The sequence below is a fragment of the Myotis nattereri genome (assembly GCF_964212035.1).
Source record: "Myotis nattereri genome assembly, chromosome: 16".
NCBI lineage: Eukaryota > Metazoa > Chordata > Mammalia > Chiroptera > Vespertilionidae > Myotis > Myotis nattereri.
In genome coordinates, this window is record NC_138091.1 from 54,067,836 (window position 1) to 54,089,279 (window position 21,444).

The window sequence follows — 21,444 nt, forward strand, 5'->3', positions numbered from 1 at the left end:
TCTCCCTTCCTCTCTGTAAAAAATCAATAAAATATATTTTTAAAAATGTGTGTGTTACTTTTATAACTTAGAGGAAAACATAGTCTAAACTTTCGTGTTTTATTTTAAATGTATCTTTATTGATTTCAGAGAGGGAGAGAGAGAAACATCAATGCTGAGAGACAATCATTGATCCGGCTGCCTCCTGCACGCCCCCTACTGGGGATTGAGCCTGCAACCCCAGCACGTGCCCTTGACTGGAATCAAGGGCTGAACTATCGTCTTGAACGGGCCTGAAGGTGTAGGGAGGATCTTGACAGGTGGGGCTGAGGAAGGGGGTTGCAGGCGTGATGAAAAGAACAGACACAGCAACAAGGAAGCGCTGGTGATGGGAGGGCAAGTTCTGGGCCCGGGTTTGGCAGCATCACAGGATGTGTTTGGGGAGGGTGGCGGCGACAAGCCTGGGAGGCAGGTGGCCTGTGCTGGAGGCTCCAGCTGAGCTATCCTTTAAGGCAGCGGTTCTCAACCTTGGCTGCCCATGAGAATCACCTGGGGATCTTTTTAAAATCCTGATTTCTGGGCCTCATCCTCCGGAAATTCTGTTTCTTTGTTACTTATGTTGTGGCTCCACCCCATCACAAAGAAACAGAATTTCCGGAGGATGAGGCCCAGAAATCAGGATTTTAAAAGGATTCCCAGGTGATTCTAATGCGCAGCCAAGGTTGAGAACCACTGCTTTAATGTATTTCTGTTTTATCCAGTAAACAATGGGGAGTTTTCCGGCCGGGAAATCGCACCAATATTTTCCGCTTGTGCCGCCCGCTTTGAAAAGGGCCTCCTCAGACCTGATTACACGTTTTAATCTTGATCGCAATTGCCAGGTAGGCAGGGCGGGCCTCGCAGAGAGGGGATGGGAGGTTGTGGACCAAAGACCAGACCCTTGGAGTTTTAACACGAGAAGCCTTCGTCCTTTGTCCGCACTGCTCTGTAAGAAGGCAGGCGGGCGGGGGGGGGGGGGGGGGGGGGGGGCAGTTCCCCAACACCACACGGCGATCCCGAGGCCCCTTGTGACCCTCGGGAGAAAAGGGAAAGGGGAACTTGAAGCCGTAAGTTAGCAAAAAAGAGAGAGAGAGAGGACTTGGATAACATAACTTTGAAGTAAAATATTAGGGGTCGCGTTGTTAGCTGAGATTTAAAAGTTTTAGAGATGTAATGGCATTCCACGGAGTGGGGGGATGCTGCTGTTTTGTCGGGGCTCAGAGAGGTTTAGGGCTGTGCCCAAAGCCACGCTCTTCCCCGCCACCAGGGACGCGGCAGCTTCAGAAGGGTCGATCTGGCTGTGCTTGGGACACCCCGGTTTGGGCGAAGGGAGGGCGGAGACCAATGAAGAGGCTGCTTTATAGGTGCAGGGGAATGGGACACGGGAGGGGCCAGGGGAGCAGAGTGGAGGAAGGCATCCTTGTCTCTAGAATTTGGCCAACACAAGCCCCCAGATGTCCTCTCCATCCGTCCTCCCTCAGGGCTCAGGGGGCAAAGTCAGGGAAGATTCTGCCGGAGGGGTTTGGGGAGAAGGGAACAAATATCTGGGGGGGGGGGGGGCGGGGGGAGGGCCTCAGCGCGGCTATTGATGATGCATAGTCGCCACCTAGTGGCTATCAGGGGTACTGCACCAAGGAACACCCCGCCCCAGGAGGAGAAGCCACAATTCCTCTTGCTCCCTCTCCGCCCTCTTTCTCGCCAGAAAACCTGGCAGCCCTGCCCATGGGTGACTGGCATGAGGCCTCGGGCCCTGGCATGAGGGGGCTCTGAGTGTGAGGTGAGATGTTAAAGGCTAGGCAGCTCTTGTCCCTGGCGTCCCGCCTGCTTTCAGAACAGCGTGCCCAGGAAGGGGCGCCCGTGACACAGCTGTCTGGGTGCTCATTGCTCCGAGGCCCCCGGCACCCGGGAACTGCCTGCGACCCCAGGGAAACCCCGGTCCAGGCTGATGGGTTCAGACCCCTGGGGCTCAGGGTACAGACTTCTCAGCTCTGTCTTCTCCTGTGCCCTTCCCTCCCCCCACAGTGGCCTTGAAGTCTCGGCCTCCCTCCCAGCAGCCTGCTCCTCACACGCGTGCTGTTCTCAACCCTTTATCAGCCTTCCTCTGGGTCATGCTAGTCTGAGCCAAGGCTTGGCCATTCCGACTGGCCATTGGGAACAGACTTGGAATGTTATTCCAGAGCCCACGTCACCTCCCACTTCCCAAGGGGGGCTCATCCTGCAGACCCCAGAGTGCTGCTGCTGCTGCATCTCCCCTTCCCCCTGCCCCCCTTCCCCAGGGTTCCCCAACCCCCTCCCAGGACCTGAGGCCTGGGGGAAAGGGCACTGGCTTTGGTGGCAAACACTCAGGTATGCCCAACTCACCACTGTTTGACCTGTGACATTAGGCAGTTTACCTCGCCTTGAGTGTCAAGGCCTCCCCAGAAAGACACCCCCCCCCGAAACCCCACGCAGAAGCCATAAACAAAAGATCAACAACATGAAGACATGAAAGCGGCGAAGTCGGTGCCAAAAAGACGCCCAGGACAGAGCTAAGCGAATGAGAGTTAAAAGCTAAGCAAACTTCCAATGAATGGCATCAAAGGGTCAATATCTAGAAACTGAAAAAAGGTCCTGCTTACATCAACTTTAAAAATGACAAGCCAGGCCCGGCCAGCGTGGCTCGGCTGGTTGGAGTGTCCTCAACCTGTGCACCAAAAGGTTGAGGATTCGGTTCCCGGTCAGGGCGCATACTCAGGTTGTGGGTTCGACCCCCGGTGGGTGCACTCGGGAACCAACCAATCGAAGCTTCACTCTCACGTTGATGTTTCTCTCTCCCTCTCCCTTCCCCTCTCTCTCTCCTTTTAAAGTATGTCCTTGGGTGAGGATAAAGGAAAAAATTACAAAATAATCTAAGAGAAAATTGGATAAAGACTAAGAACAAATAGTTCACAGAAAAATAAGTGAAAACAGTCCATGGATATAGGAGATGAGTATAAAAAAGTACAGTAGTTCGGAGAAGGCAACAGAACTGTGAGCCCCTGGTGCCGGGGGGGCTGAAGGACCAGGGCTCCCCGGAGAAGCGGCTGGCTCCGGGCCTGGGCGGGGAAGTGTGTGGGGAGCCGGGGACTCCTGGTTGGTGCAGAGCAGGGAGGCTGTGACAGATGAATGGGGTCATGTCAAAAAGACACAGGGACCAGCTGGAAAGCGCTCCCGCTGGCCAAATTGAACAATCTGAGCATCAGAAAGAAAAATGAGTGTAGGTCATGGAAAAACCTTGCAATCAGGAAAAGTCCTGTGTTTCTCAAGAACATCCAGAGAAACCCCGGGCACCCCCGAGCCATTTATTAAACCAAGACCTTCCTTTGGAAAGTGGTGGCTAAAGGGAAAGACTGGAGCATGGATCCTGCCTTCCCAGTGGGACATGCCTTTCAAGGGAACCCAGGGGCCCTACCCGGGCCTAAGGCCTCGCGCTCAAGGAACCGAATCCTTAACCTTTTGGTGGACAGGACGATGCTCCAACCAACTGAGCCACACCGGCCAGGGCTAGTCTGTTATGGGGCGTGGCTACAGCGTTGGGACAGGTTCTAGCCCTGGACGGAGGAGAGGGCACAGTCCTCTCATGGCCACGTGCAAGTCCCAGCTTGGGGGGCAGAGCCCTCCCAGCACAGTGACAGCCAACAGCTGTGGCTGTGAGCTTGAACCTGTGGTCCCAACACGTGGCCCCATGTGTCTGAGTGATGTGGGCTTGATAGAGTTCAGGTGCATGTGGTTGAGTAGGGTTGAAACCCACCCACGAGAATGTTGTAAACATCTTGATCACGCCCTTACTTTGCCTCGTGGCATCTGCTGTAAAATAAAGACACAGCTGGTGGGCGAGGGCGCTGTCCATCTGAGGGGCAGCGTCCCACCGAGACCCAGCTTTCATTCTCTTGCCTGTCTTTTCTAAGCCTCTCATCGGCCCCACGCAGGGTCACTGAACCAGGCTGAGCTGGCATGCGTATGCCATGGCCGCGCTGGCTCCCCACAGTTTGTAATTTTTAAAAATATATATATTTATTGATTTCACAGAGGAAGGGAGAGAGAGAGAGAGAAACATCAGTGATGAGAGAGAATCATGGACCGGCTGCCTCCTGCAGGCCCCCTACTCGGGATCGAGCCTGCAACCCAGGCCTGAGCCTTTACCTCCTGGTTCATAGGTCGATGCTCAACCACTGAGCACACTGGCCAGGCTGCTTTGTGATTCTAAAGTTGGTTTGTGGGACCTCTTTTTTAGTGTCTAGCGACTGACCTTGGATTACATTTGCTTTTGCGCTCTACAGAAGAACACGCTGTGTTAGTGAGGCTGCCTAGCAAGTCGCCCCCACACTTGGCTGCTTGAAACAGACCATTTGTTTATTATCTCACAGTCTCTGTGGGTCAGGGACCCCGCGGGGCTCAGGGCTTAGCTGCATCCATCATCGAGGTGTTGGCTGGGCCTGTGAACGCTTATCTCAAGGCCCAGTCGGGGAGGATCCACTCCCAAGTTCATTGGCAGGTTCAATTCCCTGCTGACCCCTGTCCAGAGGCAGGGCCCGCATCAGGGGCTGGGACCTCAGGGGCTGGGGCCTGGAGAGTAGCATGGGGCCCTGCTGTTTGTTTGATACTTTAATATATAGTATTGATTTCAGAGAGGAAGGGAGAGGGGGAGAGAGAGAGAGAGAAACATCAATGATGAGAGAGAACCATTGATTGGCTGCCTCCTGCAGGCCCCCTACTGGGGATCGAGCCAGCAACCAGGCATGTGCCCTTGACAGGAACTGAACCCGGGACCCTCAGTCTGCAGGCCGATGCTCTATCCACTGAGCCAAACCAGCTAGGTCTGTTTAGTACTTTTTAAAAAATTGATTTCAGCCTGGCCGGCGTGGCTCAGTGTTTGAACATTGACCTATAAACCAGGAGGTCAGGGTTCGATTCCCGGTCAGGGCACATGCTTGAGTTGAGGGCTCAATCCCCAATGTGGGGTGTGCAGGAGGCAGCCAATCGATGATTCTCTCTCATCATTGATGTTTCTATCTCTCTCTCCCTCTCCCTTCCTCGCTGAAATCAATAAAAATATATTTTAGAAATATTGCTACGTATATATATTTTTTAATCATGAATTTTGTGGGCATTTGACTTTTTTATTTTTTTAAATCTATTTTTATTGATTTCAGCGAGGAAGGGAGAGGGAGAGAGAGATAGAAACATCAATGATGAGAGAGAATCATCGATTGGCTGCCTCTTGCACACCCCTACTGGGGATTGAGCCCACAACCCAGGCATGTGCCCTTGGCTGGAATCAAACCCGGGACCCTTTAGTCCGCAGGCTGACACTCTATCCACTGAGCCAAACCAGCCAGGGCCATTTTGACTTTTTAAAAATATTGCATTACAATATGATTTCTCTTGCTTCTTGAAGTTTTTGGTGCTCCCTTCAATTTTGCCCCTGAGGCGAGTGCCTCACTGCCCTCGCCCTCATGGAGAAGATGGCAGAGAACCCCAAAGTGCAATGTCAGGTCACGGTCAGAGCCATAGGAAACAAACCAAGATAAAGAAAGAGGGACGGGGCTGCCCTGCGGGACAGGTGGTCAGGGAAGGCTTCTGAGGAGGTGATGTGTGAGCAGAGACCCGAGTGAAGGGAGGGAGCCACGAGAGGATGCATGGGAAGAGCACCTGGGTGACAGGAACAGCAAATGCAAAGGCCCTGGGGCAGGAAGGAGAAGCTGAGGAACAGCCGGGAGGCAGAAGGGGCTGGAGCACAGAGTGAGGGGGGCGGGCAGTGGGAAATGAGGCTGGCGCGATTGGCCCTGGTCCAGCCCAGGACTCTGCATTCTGCCTGTGACCGTGGGAAACGGTGGGAGGAGGCCACGTGACCTGACTCCCTCGTAAAAGCCTCCTCTGGGCTGAGTGGGGACTAGAATGCAGGGGCCTGGAAGCTGCGGGCCCGGAGGAGGCGCGGCCGTTGCCTGGGAGAGATGGTGGCCTCCTTCTGGGTCGTGGCAAATTGGGGGCCAGCCAGGAGGCCCTGGGAATGCGTCAGGCCCACATGGAGCCTCCCGGCGTCCACTGCTATTGTCCTTGAGTGACCTCGACATCAGCCGCGGGCTCCTGCGATCTCCAGGCTCCTGCCTGCAGGCCAAGGAGTCTGCTGAAACCACTCTGTGCCCGTGACCCCGACTTAATGTCAAAGGTGACATCAACGCCGGGTGTCACGTGTGGGTGCCCAGGGCAGGGCCGCTAGTGTTTCCACCAAAACCCCACCAGTGGTTACGGCTGTTGGGCGGGGGTGGGAGGGGGGTGGGGGCTGCAGAGAATTTTATTCTCTCTCTGTGTTTTTCTTTTGCCCTCAGCTTCGCTGCGACGAGCACATATTGCTTTTGCACTGGTGCCGTGCCCCTGTGCGATTTTTAAGGCCGTGTGTAAAGATGCAAAGCGTTATGGCATGTTTAGCGCGGACAAGAGGCACCTGGAAGACAGGCCGAGGGTGCGGGGTCACCGGTGACTTCTCGCCCACGTTTTCTGAAATGCAGGGAACACTTTTTGCTTTCACATCACAAGATGGTTGTTTTTCACAATGAACCGCGTTGCATGGTCTGCCTGTGGACTTAGACAAGGTCAAGGGCTCCCTTGCCCACCTGCCCTGGGAGGCCCCTCCCCTCCCCCCACGCCTGCCCTCCCCCCCCCACCCTCATGTCTCTTCCCAGCTGCAGAAAAGGCCTGGAGGGCGGGTTCCTTGGGCCCCTGTGTGCCCGGATGGGTCCTGGGCAGTCAGCTGCCTCCCCCGCCCCCCCATGTGGTACACCCACTGAAAGGCCCGGGGCTAGGCCCGCAGTTATTCAGGACACCCTCACCCGCCCCGCGCCCCCCACCCACCCCGCCAGGAACTTGCTGCTCCCCTGTGCCCGAGGGAGGGCGGGACAAGGTTCTCTAATGCTCCTCAGGCTCCCTGGTCTCCACGAGGCCTGATGTGGACTCTGTTCATGAGCATTGTCCAGTTTTGGTTTTATTTTTAATATATTTTATTGATTTTTTACAGAGAGGAAGGGAGAGGGATAGAGAGTTAGAAACATCGATGAGAGAGAAACATCGATCAGCTGCCTCCTGCACACCCCCCCCCACCCCCCTACTGAGGATGTGCCTGCAACCAAGGTACAATCCCTTGGTCGGAATCGAACCCGGGACCCTTCAGTCCGCAGGCCGACGCTCTATCCACTGAGCCACACCGGCTACAGCGCATTGTCCAGTTTTAGCAGGACTCCCGCTCAGTCGTCTAGCTGGAATCCCCCACTGGGTTCTTTTTTTTAAAAAAAATATACATTTTTATTGATTTCAGAGAGGAAAGAAGAGGAAGAGAGATAGAAACAGCAAGGATGAGAGAAAATCATGGATCAGCTGCTTCCTGCATGCCCGCCACTGGGGATCGAGCCCACAACTCAAGCATGTACCCTGACCTCCTGATTCATAGGTCAGTGCTCAACCACTGGGCCACACCGGCTGGGCTCCCCCTGGGTTTTTCACCTCCCCCCATCCCCAGCTGATGTCGGACCCACCCCGGCCTGCCTTCAGCCAGAACCCTGTTGGGTCGGTTGAGGAAAAACTTCCTCACACCCAGTGTTTCCTCTTAATAATCTCCACCACCACCCACCCCCAACCCCCACCCATCCCAGCACCTCAGCTGCGCCAATCCCGCCTGCCCACGCTGCCCACGCTGCCCACGCTGCGTTCTACGCGGAGCCGGTTCTACGCTGAGGTCTCTTCCCCGTGGCAATGGTCCTGGGTAAAACTGGTTTTTATGCTTTAACCACTGCCCAGCTCCAGTTTCTCTTTGACAAAAGTCTCCCTGGCAGGCACTGTTCACGGCACGCCTCTCAGGAAGCACCTGCCACCCCCTTTCCTGAGTAAACCCACGCACTGTCCCCTCCCCTGCCCCCCTCCGGCCGCACCCACTGGCTTCTCAGGTAATGACCTTGACCTCAGAGAGGCGGTCAGCAGGTGGCTCCCGGCGGGTTCTCGGCGGCCTCGCGGAGATGCTCTCCTGGAAGCTTCTGGGGTTCTATCCCAGCCCCTGCCCCCCTTCCCGTGGTGGGCTCCTCCCTTTACCCCTGACCTCGGGGTCCAGTGCTCCAGGGCCCCACCTGCCCCTCTTCTCTTCCCACAGTCTCTGCCCAGGGACCCCATCCCACCCCCAATTTAAGGCCCAGCTCTGACGGCATCCCCATGGGCTTCCCGGGACAAAGGGGAACTCGTGATGGCCTCCCGCCCACACCTGCTCTGCCCTGGCTGCGTCCCGGAGGACAGGGCCAGCAAAAGCAGACAGAGCCGAAACCTGGCAGGACGCGCAGCTGTCCTCTCTTTCACCCCCAGCTTCCAGCCCACCAGTCCTTCCTGTTGGGCCAACTTTAAAAATAAAGCCTGACTCTACTGCCTCCCACAACCTCCGCGGCTAACGGGAGTCCTGGCCTCCGCGCTCCCCCTGCCCCTGCGGCCGCCACCCACGCGGCCACCCGGCCAGGCCTGGAGAGCGGGCAGGTCGCCTCTCACCTCTCCCAGCGGGGAGGCCGCGGTGCTCGCCCGTCGGCATTTTGAACGTGGGCTGTTGTTTGTCTCCAGGAGCCTCCTGGCTGGCGTGCTCCCCGCTGAGCTGGCTTCTACGGGTCGACGGGGCAGGCCCGCAGCCCGGGGTTGGTGGGGGTTTTATGTACAGAGAGGCTTCCCTTTTATTAGAGCATTTATTACACTTTCCCACTTGGCTGCAGATACGGAGGACATTTCCGTAGGATGTACGGGGCGCACGTGTGTCCTTTGGCCTCCGGCTCAGCTACGGTGCTGCCTCCTCCCCGAGTCAGGAAAGTCGGAGTCCTGTCGCCCAAGCACCGGCTGAGGCTCCCAGGTGACGGTCCCACCGCGGCCAGCAGGGGTCGCGGTGGGACCGCAAGGCCAGGCCCGCTGGGGGGGGGGGGAAGCTGCCACAGACTGGGGGCTGACACCCCATGGCTCACAGCTTGAGCCCGCAGCGGGAGCTGACGCGGTTGCTCAGCTCTTCCACGACAAGGCCGTGCCTGTGTGCAGAGCACAGCGCAGAACTCCAGCCCCGGCTCGCCTCCCCGCAGCCCCTGGGCCCTGCCCTGCTTCACCAGGGGACCGAGGCTGCCCCCACCCTTCAGACATCACGCCTGGTGAATCATTAATTGCCAATGTCCTCTCCCCAGAGTGGGGAGTGGGGAGAGCCGTTCTCAAGGGCGACATTCCTGCGTGACTCCGGTTTGGGCTGGTTCAGCGGCCCCTTCACCGCTCTGAAGCCCACTGAAGCGAAATTGGGGAGGGGATCTTTCTTCCCAGAGAGCAGCCCCCGCCCTGACGGCCGACGCCCCTCCGGTCACAGTCCCCATGGCCTCCGGGGCCAGGCAGGCCGCCTGGGTTGCCTCCGCTTCCCTTCCCCTCGCCCTCTGCCTCCTGAGATCACCCTGTTCACGCACCTCCCTGCCTCTTTCCTCCTCTGCCCGCCTCTCTCTTAAGACTCATCTGGCCCAGTCCAACCTTCTCCTCTTTCCATTCGCCACTTCCGACGGCCAGACCTTCACTCTCCCGAGCACCCCGGTCCCCGCACTGGGGCATCCACCCTCCTCCTCCTCCTCCTCCTCCTCCTCCTCCTCCTGGCACCTGCCCTGCAAGGCAGGCCTCACGTTCACTCCCACTTACTTTTTTAAAATTTTCCACTGATTTTTAGAGGGAGCGGAAGGGAGGGGGAGAGACGGAGAGAGAAACATTGATGTGAGAGAGACAGACACATCGATTGGTTGTCTCCTGCACGAGTCCCCACCAGGGCCGGGGATGGAGCCTGCCTACAACTGAGGTGCTACGTGCCCTTGACCGGAGTCAAACCCGGGACCCTCAGTCCATGGGCTGATGCTCTATCCCCTGAGGCTGGGGCCACTGGATCGGAGGTGACTGTGGCTGGCTCAGCAAGCAGGAGTGATGAGCCCGAAGTCACACAGCACCGGGAGGCAGTCTGCCTCCGAGCCCGGCGCACGGTCCTCCCTGGCCAGGCTTTGCCCACGCGGTCCTGTCCCCTCTGCACTCGCGTCCCCGATCGCACGGCTCACGCTTGGCCCGAGCACTGCTTTTGCTTTCTAAGAGTGGTATTTGTTTATTCTCTGGATTTCCATCGCAGGCCTCGCCGTGCCAGGCCAGGAGCCGAGGGCGGGGCCTGCGTGCCGGGAGTCCGAGCTGCTCCGGGAGACAGCGCTCTCCTGTGTGTCGGCTGCATCTTCCCAGGCAGCCAGCGGCCCTCCCCGGGGGCAGCGGCTGCTTCCTGCCTCGCCTGCAGCCCCCCAGGGCGGTGACCTCGGGTCCCTCCCCCGGGAGTTGATCCTGCTGTTGCCTCCATCCTGTGTGGGGGCTGGACGGGCCTGGCCCAGGCTGTGGGATGCAGGACAGACGGCTTGGGAAGGGGGCCTGGGATTTGAGACTAAGAGCACGTGTCCTTTCCCCAGCACCCATGGCGGACCCCCCGCAGGTACCCTGAGCGGCAGGCCAGGCATTGGCTGAGCCCCCCTCTGGAAGACACAGGCCTCCCCAGGACCCTGAGACGGCTGGGTCTTCCGTCTGAACGTCCCTGCCTTGACTCCCTCCCTCCCTTATCCCATTCTCGCCAGGGAGGTTGCCAGAACAAAAGATGAAAGCCCCACCCCTCCCACCTTAATTAAACAAGCACAGACACCCTTCCTGGCCACCCCCCCTCCCGCCCCCCCAAAGCCCAGCTTCCAGTCTCCAGCCCGGTGGACCCCAACTCAGAGGGTCCACGACCAGCCAAGGCAGACACCTGGGCTGGGTTGCGAGGAGAAAGGGGGGTGGGAGGGGGGAGGCCGAGCCCTGCACTGAAGAAGCCGGGCGAGGCAGATGGCAGGAAGAGCGAGGAGCAGACACAGGAAGAGGAGTCTGTTTAATGACACGGCTGGGTCTGGTTACAAACATCAGAAACTACAAAAGGAGGACAGGCAGTCACACGGATGGCTGGGCGAGATGGGACAGGAGGGGACACGGCACAACAGTCACAGCAGCAGAACATCCTGAGGACGACACACGTGACCAAGGGGCACACTCGGGGGCGTCCCCGCGGCTCTGACCCAGATGGAGGGAGGGGTGGGCGGAAGGCCCCGGCCTCGGAGCTCTGGAGCTCCGGGAGGAGATGGAGGCAGCTGGTCCTGTCCCATCGCCCCTCCTCCCGCCGGGGCTGGGCTGTCTTCGTGACAAAGGCAGATGGGGCTCTACCTCCGCCCCTCCCCCAGCACAGGCGTCCTGTCCTTGAACTGCGGGCCTCCCCCCCCCCCCCCCCGCCCTTGACTGTTAGGGAGCAGGGCAGGGAGCCACACACATCCTTTTGTGTGGGGTCAAGGTGGGGAGAGCCAAACCCTCCTTGCAGGAATGTGGGAGCTGGTCCGAGAATGGGCTGCGTCACCCCAGCCCTGCCCACGCAAGCCCTTGGGTCACCCCAACTCCGCCCACAGGCCCCGATCCTCTCTGTGCTGATGCGGGATCCCCATCTCCGCCAGGACACTCCGTCCTCGGCCCAGAAGCATGTGCGGGGCCCCTCCCTGCCCCACGCACAGGGGAGCGGAGCCGAGGCCTCCCGTGGGCGGCTGGGCCCCGCAGGGACACAGTCTAGATGGGAATGTATATATATCTTTATATAGGCTGCATATAGAATATATCGTATATATGGTAGATATGTGTGCGTGATATTCTAGAGGTGACGCGAGACCTGCATGCTGGCCGGGCAGATAGAAACGGAGCTGGCGCAGCCTGCGGCGACTCGCAGACCCCGATTCCTGCCAGCTGCTCAGCTAGGTCTCGGACGGTGAGTAGAAAAGCTAAGAAGAGGGGGCCTGGCTCTTCAAGGAGGAAGGGCCCCCCACCCCACAGGCCACCGGCCGCCACTGGGTCAGCATCCAGTGCCACCTCCCGGCGGCTCCAGGGCGCCGCGGCCCAGGCAGAGGCCTCTCTCCAGGAAGATGAGTCAGGGGTTCCTCCGGCTTCCTTGGCACCCAGCAACGGAGGGTCAAGGAGGGTCTTCAGAACTCGGCCTTCTGCTCAAGGCGCTGCCAGGGAGGGGGGAGGGCAGCAGGGGCCCTACGGCCCCGAGGAGGGAGAAGGCAGCGTGGCCGGCGGGCTGTGGACGAGAGATGGAGCAACAGGTCACAAGGGGCACAGAGTGGGAATCGGGGGCGTGAGGCAGGACGCTGAGACCCCGCGTGGCACAGGGGAAAGCAGCCCGGGGGCCCAAGGCCCAGTTCTCCTTCTACCGAGGGGGCCTGGGCCCAGGCAAGTCCGTGGAACCGCCTGCACCCCAGGTCTTTTGCTCTACAGGGGGAATGTCTGCCTCGCCTCGCTCCGGGGGGATCGAGGGGCATCAACTGTGGGCACGTGTCTCACCAGCTGCCAAGAGCCACGCACACGTGACTCTCTGCTGTGGATGGAGACGTGTGTGCGCCTGGCCAGCCGGGTCCCCCGCGGACCACCCAAAGGCAGCCTCTGTACACATGGCCCTGTGCACTCGGCACCACGCCCCCCGCCTCCGCACCCACAAACACGCACCCACACCCTTAAGCAGAGACAGCTCAGTAAACAGTGGCGTCTGGCCCACCCCGTCCCTGATAAGAGGAACTGGATGGAGGCTTCCTTCCATGACTGCCTGCCACTCCCTCCCAGCTCCCAGCCCCCAGCTCCCAGCTCGGAACACCGCTGGGGGGACCTCGGCAGAGGCAGGGGGTGGAGGGGACCATCCCCATGACTGCCCGGCTGGGGAGAGCGGTAACCCAACTGTGAGGTGCCCGGCCCAGGTGGGAGCAGGGCCTGGCCACCCTCCCCAGAAGCCGTCTCCACGGAGACGAAGGGGGCAGATGAGGAGATTCCCTCGGTTTCCTAATTCTTGGGGTTGGGTGAGATGTAAGTCCCCGGGGTCCAGCTGGGGCAAGAAGGGGGCGGGGCGGGGCTTGGTGTCGGGAAGCGTGTCCACATGTTTCTGATTCACCCGGCTGGGCTGGCGCTGGCCAGCTCGGTCCCTCCGGCCCCTGTAAAAAGGCCTTTTCTCTAGAAGCAGGAAGTCGTGTCCCCTGGCTGTAAACAAGCTCTTCGTTGGCAGCAGAGGCTGCCTGGGGAGAGGGTGGGCGGGCAAGCCCCCTTCACCACTGGCCCTCCTGCCCCTCTGGCTCCCAGCAGGTCCCCTGGCCCTGCCAGCGCCTCCCGGCAGGTAAACCTCTGCCTCCCATCCACCGGGGTCTGGGCAGGCCAGGGCCAGCTGTGCACATCTGGAGCGGCCGCAGGGCTGTAGCCAGCAGTTCCTGAGAGCGGAGGACGTGCTCCCCTGGGGGTGGTGATGGGGGCGGGGGAGGGAGAGGAGAGGCTGGGCCAGTGTGCTGGGGGGACGATGGATGGACAGTCAGGAGGCCTGGCCTCCCAAGGCTGCCCTGGGGACCTTCCCTCGGAGCTGCGCCCACAGCCCACCAGGCGGCCCGAGGCCCCGGCCAGCTTGGAGCCCGGGAGGGGCAGCCGCCTGTTCCATGGGAAACTGCTGGGACTGTTTCTCCACACGCGTGTCCTGAGCTGCTGGCTGACCCCGCTCCCCATTCCCGCCTCTGCTCCTGCCCCGCCTCTCATGGCGCTGGGAGCCGGCCGCCCCTGGGGGCCCGGGAGGCCGGAGTGTTCCCAGCCGCCACGTCGGGGGGCCAGCCCTCCCCTCGTGCGCCGAGTCAGCGGCCACCCTCCCGGAGCCACCTCCGGCCCTCACCCCGGCACTGGGAACGGGGCTCGGGGTCAGCCCAGAAGTAAACACGCCGTGGTGCGCGTGAGGGACGCCCGCGGCCTCCGGCTGGGCCGCCACTGGCGTGTGCGCCGTCCTCGTGACTGTCCTCCCCCCGCCCCCCCTGCTCCCCCCCCTCCCGGCCGAGGGAGAGCGGAGCCCGGCCTCAGGTGAAAACAGCCCATGTGACCGGTGCCCGCCCAGGAGGGACGCCGGAAGCGCCTGCGGCCTCTGGCCCCGGAGCCAGCCTTCCCGCCAGCCTCCGCCCTCCCCGCCCAGGGGCCCAGGGCCCTAGCTCTGAGGAGGCCCCGCTCTGGGTCTGGGTCTGGGCGGGGGATCTGACGGGGCTCACAGCTCGCGCAGGCGGCGCAGGGGCCTAGGTTTGCCGGCCTTTCCCACTGCGTCTGTTCCCAGACCCGCCTCCTGGCAGGGCTCCTGCCCAGGTCAGCCCTGGGCCCCGGGGGAGACGGAGACCAGGGAGCTCCCGGCCCACCCTCACCCCTCCTCACGTGGTGGCGTTGGGGACCTGCTGTACCCAGCCCACGTCCTTGTAGGCCGCGGTCACATGGCTGTAGATGAGGCCACGCAGCTTGGCCCAGGCTCTCTGCGTCTCGGGCGGAAAGTCATTGGCAAATTCCTCGGCGATCACCTCCAGAATGACCCCAGAGAGGATCTGAGGGCAGAGGGAGGAAGGGGGCGTCAACACCTGGGCGCCCTGAGGCCCCCCTCAGGCCCCCAGCACCCACTCTCCAGCGAGGAGGTTGCTCATCACACACCAGCCCCTCCATCCTGCTGCCCCTCCCTGTCACAACCCAGCCAGGGGAGGACTGGGTGGCCCAGTGGTCACTCCACTGTCCGGTGAGCCCCGGAGCCTGCAGGTGGCCAGTGGGCCCTGGCGGCCCAGGAGCCGGCGGGGTGGGTGGTGACACACCTTGAAGTACACGGGCTCCACCTTGTGCTTGAGGGCGTGGGCCTTGCCCACCAGCGCGAGCACAGAGGACACCTTCTCGGGGTCGTGCAGGTTCTCCACCACGGAGTTGAGGGCCCCCATGACCCGGCAGGCGTGCTTCCGCAGCTGCGGGCTGCGCTCCATCTCCAGCGGCTCCTCCATGTGCTGGAACTGGCTGAAGTACTGCTTGGCCGACGGGAAGTTCACGAAGAACCTGGCGGGGGGGTGGCGATGAGGCAGGGGCTGCCCCGGGCCCCACCCTGGGGTGGCCAGGACATGGGGGTGCGGGCTGGGAGAGGCAGGGCCCACGCCAATCATTGTTTTCAGCTCCCTGTGAGCTGTCCCTCAAACACAGACGTCCTGTGGCCGAGCTGGCTACATGCGGCCCCCTCCCCCCATCCCGGCCCTTTCCCCAGACTCGGCCTCACCCCCAGGCCTCTGCCTCCTTCCCAAGCCCTGCACTCCCTCCAGGCCCCCAGCACGGCTGAGAGATAAGAGCTTTCCTTCTGGAATCACCGGCCAGTGTGACCTCGGGCCAGTTATTTGACCTTTTTGAGTCTTAGTTTCCTCATCCGTGAAATGGCATCGCGGTCCCTATCTTGTGAGCTGCTGCGAGATGAAATGAGACACTAGAGTCTAGTCATGGGCAAACTACGGCCCGCGGGCGGGATCCGGCCCGTTTGAAATGAATAAAACTAAAACTAAAAAAAAAAGACCGTACCCTTCTATGTAATGATGTTTCCTTTGAATTTATATCAGTTCACACAAACACTCCATCCATGCTTTTGTTCCGGCCCTCTGGTCCAGTTTAAGAACCCATTGTGGCCCATTGTGGCCCTCGAGTCAAAAAGTTTGCCCACCCCTGTCTAGACCCTCTGTGTGGAGTCCTCACCGAGTGGACACGGCGCTCAGGAACCGGCCGTCGGTCTGCTCAAGCTGGAGCACCCGATGTGAGCAAAGGAGAGCGGCTGGCTTTCCTTCCTCACCCCGCCTCTCACCTGCAGCGACCGGCAGTCCGTGGACTTAGTTACAGGGCCACGGATTCCACCTGCCTGGCTCGGCCCTGGAATGACTGCGCGCTGTTCATCTCCCCGCTCCAGGAGCCTGCGCTGGAGCACGCCATGTGTGTGTGTGTGTGTGTGTGTGTGTATGTGTGTGTGCGTGTGCGCGTGCGTATGCGTGTGTGTGTGCGCGTGTGGAACGCTCACTTTCATCGCATCACTCTCAGGCTCAGACACCTTCAGCGGCTCCCCACTGTTTACCTCCCTAACCTGCATTCCAGCCTTCTCCCAGATGTCCGCCCACAGACCTGCCCACACCCTTCTCCAGCCTCATGCCGCACGCCCTGCATGCGAGGCATCTCCCTCTGGCCCCGCAGCCTCACTGGCCGTTGGCAGAAGTCCTTGGGCGCCTGCCTTCCTCTCCACCCAGTGGCATGCCTTCCCCGGGCCCTTTCCTCCCCGAGCGCCCAGGCTGGCCCAGCGCCTGCTGCTTCCCCTCACGGCCATGAGTGGGTTCCCTGCCGCCTTTTCCTGGGTCCCACAGCCCGAGGGCAGAGCTGGGGCTCATGCACCCTCGGGCACATCACCCGGCCCGGGCCCTGCTGCCTGCCGCTGGCAGTGGGGCTGGACGCCATGGGAGGTGCCTGCACAGACCCAGTCGGAACGTAAACTTAACCGACGCTCTCTCAGGTTGTTTCCTATTTGGGAGCGTCCCCCTTTGTGAGCCGGGAGCTGATCATTTGCCAGAACAGCCCTTAGGCCAGAGGAGGTCTCAGACCCGAAAGCTAGAAAGATGCAGAAGGGGCCGCTGGTCCTAGCCATCCTAGCCGGGGAGGCTGCCGATGGTGGGGGTGACAGCGCACGGCCTCTGTGGAGACTGGGGGAGCCCCTCTCCGAGGCCAAGCGTGACCTTGGGCAAAGGATTCACCACCTCCTGTCTGCAAAGGTGAGAGGAGTCCCTCCCGCCCATCGCCCATCACTCGCCACTTCACAGATGTGCTGGGGAGGACAATGGAGGTGATGAGTCTGAAAACAGAGCCTCGAAAGGAAGCACAAATGTAAAACCCCGGCCCTCAGCGGGGGCTGCAGACCCTGGGGGTCTACACTGCAGCCAAAAGAGTGGTTTCTGGTTGCCTGGGGCGTACATGTGCACAGCCTCTCCGCCCGTTCTCTCAGTTAATTCCCACGACTGAGCAGCTATTACACCGTCTTATGGTGAGGATCTATCCGGAGCATTCACTGAGCACCTACTATGCGCTCTCATTCACCTGCAACACCCTCCTGAGCGCTGATGCCCAAGGTGGCCCCGTGAGGCTGGCGGTCGGCCAGGAGGGGGCCTGGCCGTCCCTGCTCTGACAGTTTCCCACTTTGCAGTGGGGGGAGGGGGGCGGGGGCCCGGGACCCAGGTCAGTCTCCTGCACCAGATGACGGCCCTGAGGGATGACCGCCCAGGAGCCCCTTTTCTGTGCAAGGGGAGTCTAGGGCCACGCGCTCTGCTCCTCCGTCCTGGCTTTGCTCCTGGCCCCTAGTGTTTACTCCTGAGCCTGCCCCCACCCACCCATCCAGCCTGAGCTGCCCAGACAAGCCCCAGCAGCCAGCCTTGGGGAGCTTCTCTGCTCCAGAGGCATCTGGGCTCCCCGAAGAGCCTGCCTCAGGCTGTCTGAGTGGCAGGGCGGGGGGAGCCCAGTTACAACCCAGAGCCTGGGTGTTCCCTCTGCATCGCCCCTGCAGGGAGGGGTGTTTGGGGGCAGCTCAGACCCCCAGCAGCTCCTCCACTGCCACAAGCACTGTGGTGGGGGTCAAGGGTGCCTCTGCCTCAGCTCAGTGGGGAGGGAGAGGGGGAGAGTGATGGTCCCAGGGCCAGTGTCTCAGGCTCACTGGGACCTGTCCTTGGGGGTGGGGTAGGAGGAGTTGTGACAAACCTGAGGGGCACAGGGTCAGAGGGGCTGCTTTGGGACACTTGAGAAGCTTATCCCAGCCTTGCCCTATCCCCCTATAGCACCCCCACAGGGCCAGGTCCTGGGGAGAGAGCAGGAGGAGGAAAGGGAAGGAAGGCTGGTGAGGCTGGGGCTGGGGCTGGGGCTGGCAGGGAAGGGCTGGGCCCATTCTCCAGGCTGGGCCGGCTGGACCCTGCTCAGCCTAGAGGTGGGGTCACGTGAGTGTGCCCTGGGGTTGCGGGCAGGTCAGAGCTCGCCGCTATCCCGGCCTTCTCAGACCAAGTGTGGCCTGTCTCAGTGCTGAGCGCCCTGGTCAACACCGGCCCCAGCCCAGCCCCAGGCCCCTGGAAGGGTCAGGACCAGGGGTGCGGAGAGGGGAAGGAACCTTTCCCAGAGCTCAGAGGCTTCAGGCAGCTCAGCCCTCAGGATTCAGCTCCTTCCTCTGTGCGCCCCCATTCCTGGAGGGGCTGGGTGAGACCCAGGAGCCAGATCTTGGACAGGCCCTGGGGACTGTCTCATTTCCTCCTGGTGACCCCTGGGTGCACCCTAGCATCCTGAGGCGGGGGGGGGGGGGTGTGCTTGCACAGGGCTGAGAGCAGCCCTCCAGGGAGGCAGCTGGCTCTGGCGCGGCTGGGACTCCTCTGCCCTCCTCTGCCCACCGTGTGCCTGTGTGGGTGCTCCCACGTGTGGATCTGCACCTCCGAATGCCTGAGGCTTTGGGATCTGAAACCCCCTCTTAGCTTCCCCACCACCCCAGTTCCCACCACCCCCGGGAGCTGCCGAAACAGCTGCCCCTCTTCAGGAACCCTCCTCCACCTCCTCGAGAGCGCTTCTTGTTCCTCTTCCTCCCAAATGTGTCCTCACTGGAGTCAGGGCGCATCAGCACAGCGCTGGGGAGGTCCCAGGCTTGGGGGAGGCAGAGGGAGCGAGCAAGGTGGGGAGAGAGGAGCCAGGTCCTGGCCAGGACTGGGAGACGGACGGACGGACGGACAGACCAGCGTGCACTTCAGCATCCTTTCCCCAGCGAGGTCCCCATCTTCAGGGGTAAGACAGCCCTGCTCTGTCCCAGATTGCAGAGCTCCCCTCTGCCAGGGACAGGGGCTGGGGGGACAGGGGCAGCTCCTCTCTGCCGGCACCCCCAGGGCCCCGCACTTGTGGGAAGTGAGCACCGATCTGCAGCTAGTCAGTCAGCAGCGTGTGGGGCTTGGGGACACTTTCTCTATAGGAACGCTGTAAGCACCGGCATGTATGTGGGTGAAGAACAGTATCACTGTGTGTGCGGTGGAAGGTGGGGAGGGGGGGGCGAGGGTCCCTCTGCCAACCTGGTGCCCTAATGACCCCTGAGCTCAAGACACATGGCCTCTCCCACCCAGGTGGTGGGTTCAGGGTGCGGCCTGTCTCCTGTGGCTGCTCCCCTTCCCTCCACAGGAACTCCAGGGACAGTGTGGAGGGGGACTTCTGGCTCCCCTGCGCCTCACCTGGGACTCCCTGCGGCCTCCCTGCAGCGCTCCCAGGGCAGGGAGGCAGGGAGGCAGGGAGGCAGGGAGGCAGGGAGGCAGGGAGGCAGGGAGGCAGGGAGGCAGGGAGGCAGGGAGGCAGGGAGGCAGGGAGGCCTGCGGGCAGGGGCCTCCGTTCCTTCCGGCCTCTATTCTCTTGCCCTTTGCTCTGTCCTTCCAAGAGGCTTCACATCCCTTCGAGGGGATGAGCTGGAGAGAGGGCTCTGCTCCTCCTCGTCCCTTCACTGGCTGTGCCTCAGTTTTGCCTTCTCTAAAATGGGGAGCCCCACTGAAGCACCCCTTTGAAGGGTGAGTGAAATGTGTCCGTAGCAGCTCCGCTGGATGGCTGGTGAGGAGGCCAGGAGCCGGGGGTCAGAGGTGCCCCCCTTCAAGGGGTCCTAGTTCCTGGGGAGCCCCGCGCCCAGAGCCAGGGAGGCTCAATGAGAGCTCTGCCCACCCGAGGCGCCCCGCGCTGCTCGCTCGCCGCCGGCCTGGCCCCAATCGCATCTGGGGAGCTCGGGACCCGGCCGAGCCCGCCCTGCCCGAAGCCTCTGCCGCCCGCCCTCCCCCGGGCCGGCTGGGCCGGGGCGACACCTACCTCACCAGGATGGCCACCCCCACGTCCTCGCAGTTGGCATAGAGCCGGGCCCACGTCGCCTGCACCGCCTCCCTCTCCGCCTCGGAGAGCTCCTCGCTGCGCTCCCGGCGCTCGAGCTCCATCTCGCCCGGCACTTTCTCCATGAGCAGCACCGAGCCCAGCCCCGCTTCGCTCGGCCGGCGGCGGGGGGCGCGGGCGCGGGCGCGGGGAGCCGGGGCGGCTGCGTGCGCGGCGGGCGGCGGGGGAGAGCGCGCCGGCGGGAGGGAGGGAGCGTGTCTGCCGGTGCGCGCCGCGCGCGTGTGTGCGTGCGTGTGTGTGTGCGCGCGCGCGCGTGTGTGTGTGTGTGTGTGTGTCTGCGCCCTGGGTATATGTGCGGGGGGCGGGGGGCGGGGGGCGGGGGACCGCGAGCGGGGGCGGGGATGTGGTCTGATGGGAAAATGTTGCAAAAACAAATCCGCTCCAAACCCCCACCCCGTGTCCCTGAGCCGATCCCCGCAAGGTGAGGGCTGGGCAGGGGCGGGGAGGGCTGCGCGGAGTTTGGCCGCCAGGCGGGGCGGACGTGGGTGTGGCGGCGGCGCTGGGTGGTCCCGGGCGGGGGGGGGGGGGGGGGGAGGGGTTAGGAGGCGCAGGCCGGTGGGCAGCCCCGGAGGGCGCGGGGCGGGTGCGGGTCTGAGGGCTCGGCGTCTGCGCTCACGCTGCGGTCGGAGTCGGGACGCGTGAGTGTGTGCACGCTTCTCGCTGCGCGGAACGGACTCAAAGTCACACACCGCCAGGCATTGGCGGCGTGGCCGCCCGCCCAAGGGTGGACGCGGCTCCTCCAGCGGCGCCCTGGTCCGGCCTGAGCTCCCGCTGCTGCTGGCCGCTCCCAGCGCCCCTGACCCGGGCCCGGGAAGCTGAGGACTGGGGTCTCCCTGCCCCAGTGCCTGACCGGAATCCCCCACTTTGGGGATGGGGGACCACTGTCAAACTTGAGCGCCAGAGGCCCTCGGTCCGGCACCCGCCCCCACGTAAACACCATGTCGTCGGAGAGAAGTCCTGGGTGGCCTATATGACACAGGCAGGCGACAGCCAGGCACCGCCCCGCGTCCCGGCCCTGGTGAGCCAAGTGCCAAGAGAGGCAGCAGGGCTGGGCACAGCGGACCTGGGAGGTCAGGGTGTCGTGGGGAGGCCCAGCTGCTGGAGACATTTCAGCCACCAAGGCCCCTGGTAGGGAGGGTCCTGGGGTGGAGGAGACACGTTCTGCCCAGGGAGATGGGACTGCGCCTCTGAGCGCCCCAGGGGTCCCACCGTCAGCAGCTGGGGCGGCCAGGTCCCCCCTCTGACTCCCTCCCCGCGGAAGCGGGAGGCCGGACTGTAGCATCTCCTCTGCACCATGTGAGGGCATCCATCCGGGGTGCCCAGTGTTCCCCAAGGCTCCCCGTGACCCTGCCTCCTCACGCCCTCGGGTCCCACTGCTCAAGCACCGCAGGCTGGCTCTCCTCTCCCACCCCACCAAGTAGACAGCCCTGCTGCGGCCTCAGGGCAGTTATGGGCGGGGGCCTCTGGGTGCTGCTCCATCTCAGTGGATGGAAGGAAAATCTACCTTCATCTAGGACAGCGGTTCTCAACCTCCCTAATGCCGCGGCCCTTTAATACAGTTCCTCATGTTGT

At 62.0% G+C, this 21,444-nt stretch overlaps 1 protein-coding gene across 1 annotated transcript; it reads right to left on the reverse strand.

Annotated features, from left to right (window-relative positions):
- Nucleotides 1–10,938: 10,938 nt before the first annotated feature.
- Nucleotides 10,939–20,150, reverse strand: CYGB (cytoglobin). The gene is made up of 4 exons (XM_081108908.1): nt 19,795–20,150; nt 14,745–14,976; nt 14,323–14,486; nt 10,939–12,184 (listed from the first exon to the last, which is right to left on the reverse strand). Exons 1-4 carry the CDS (start codon nt 19,935–19,937, stop codon nt 12,145–12,147), a joined length of 579 nt encoding a protein of 192 aa, XP_080965034.1. The 5' UTR covers nt 19,938–20,150; the 3' UTR covers nt 10,939–12,144.
- Nucleotides 20,151–21,444: the final 1,294 nt, after the last annotated feature.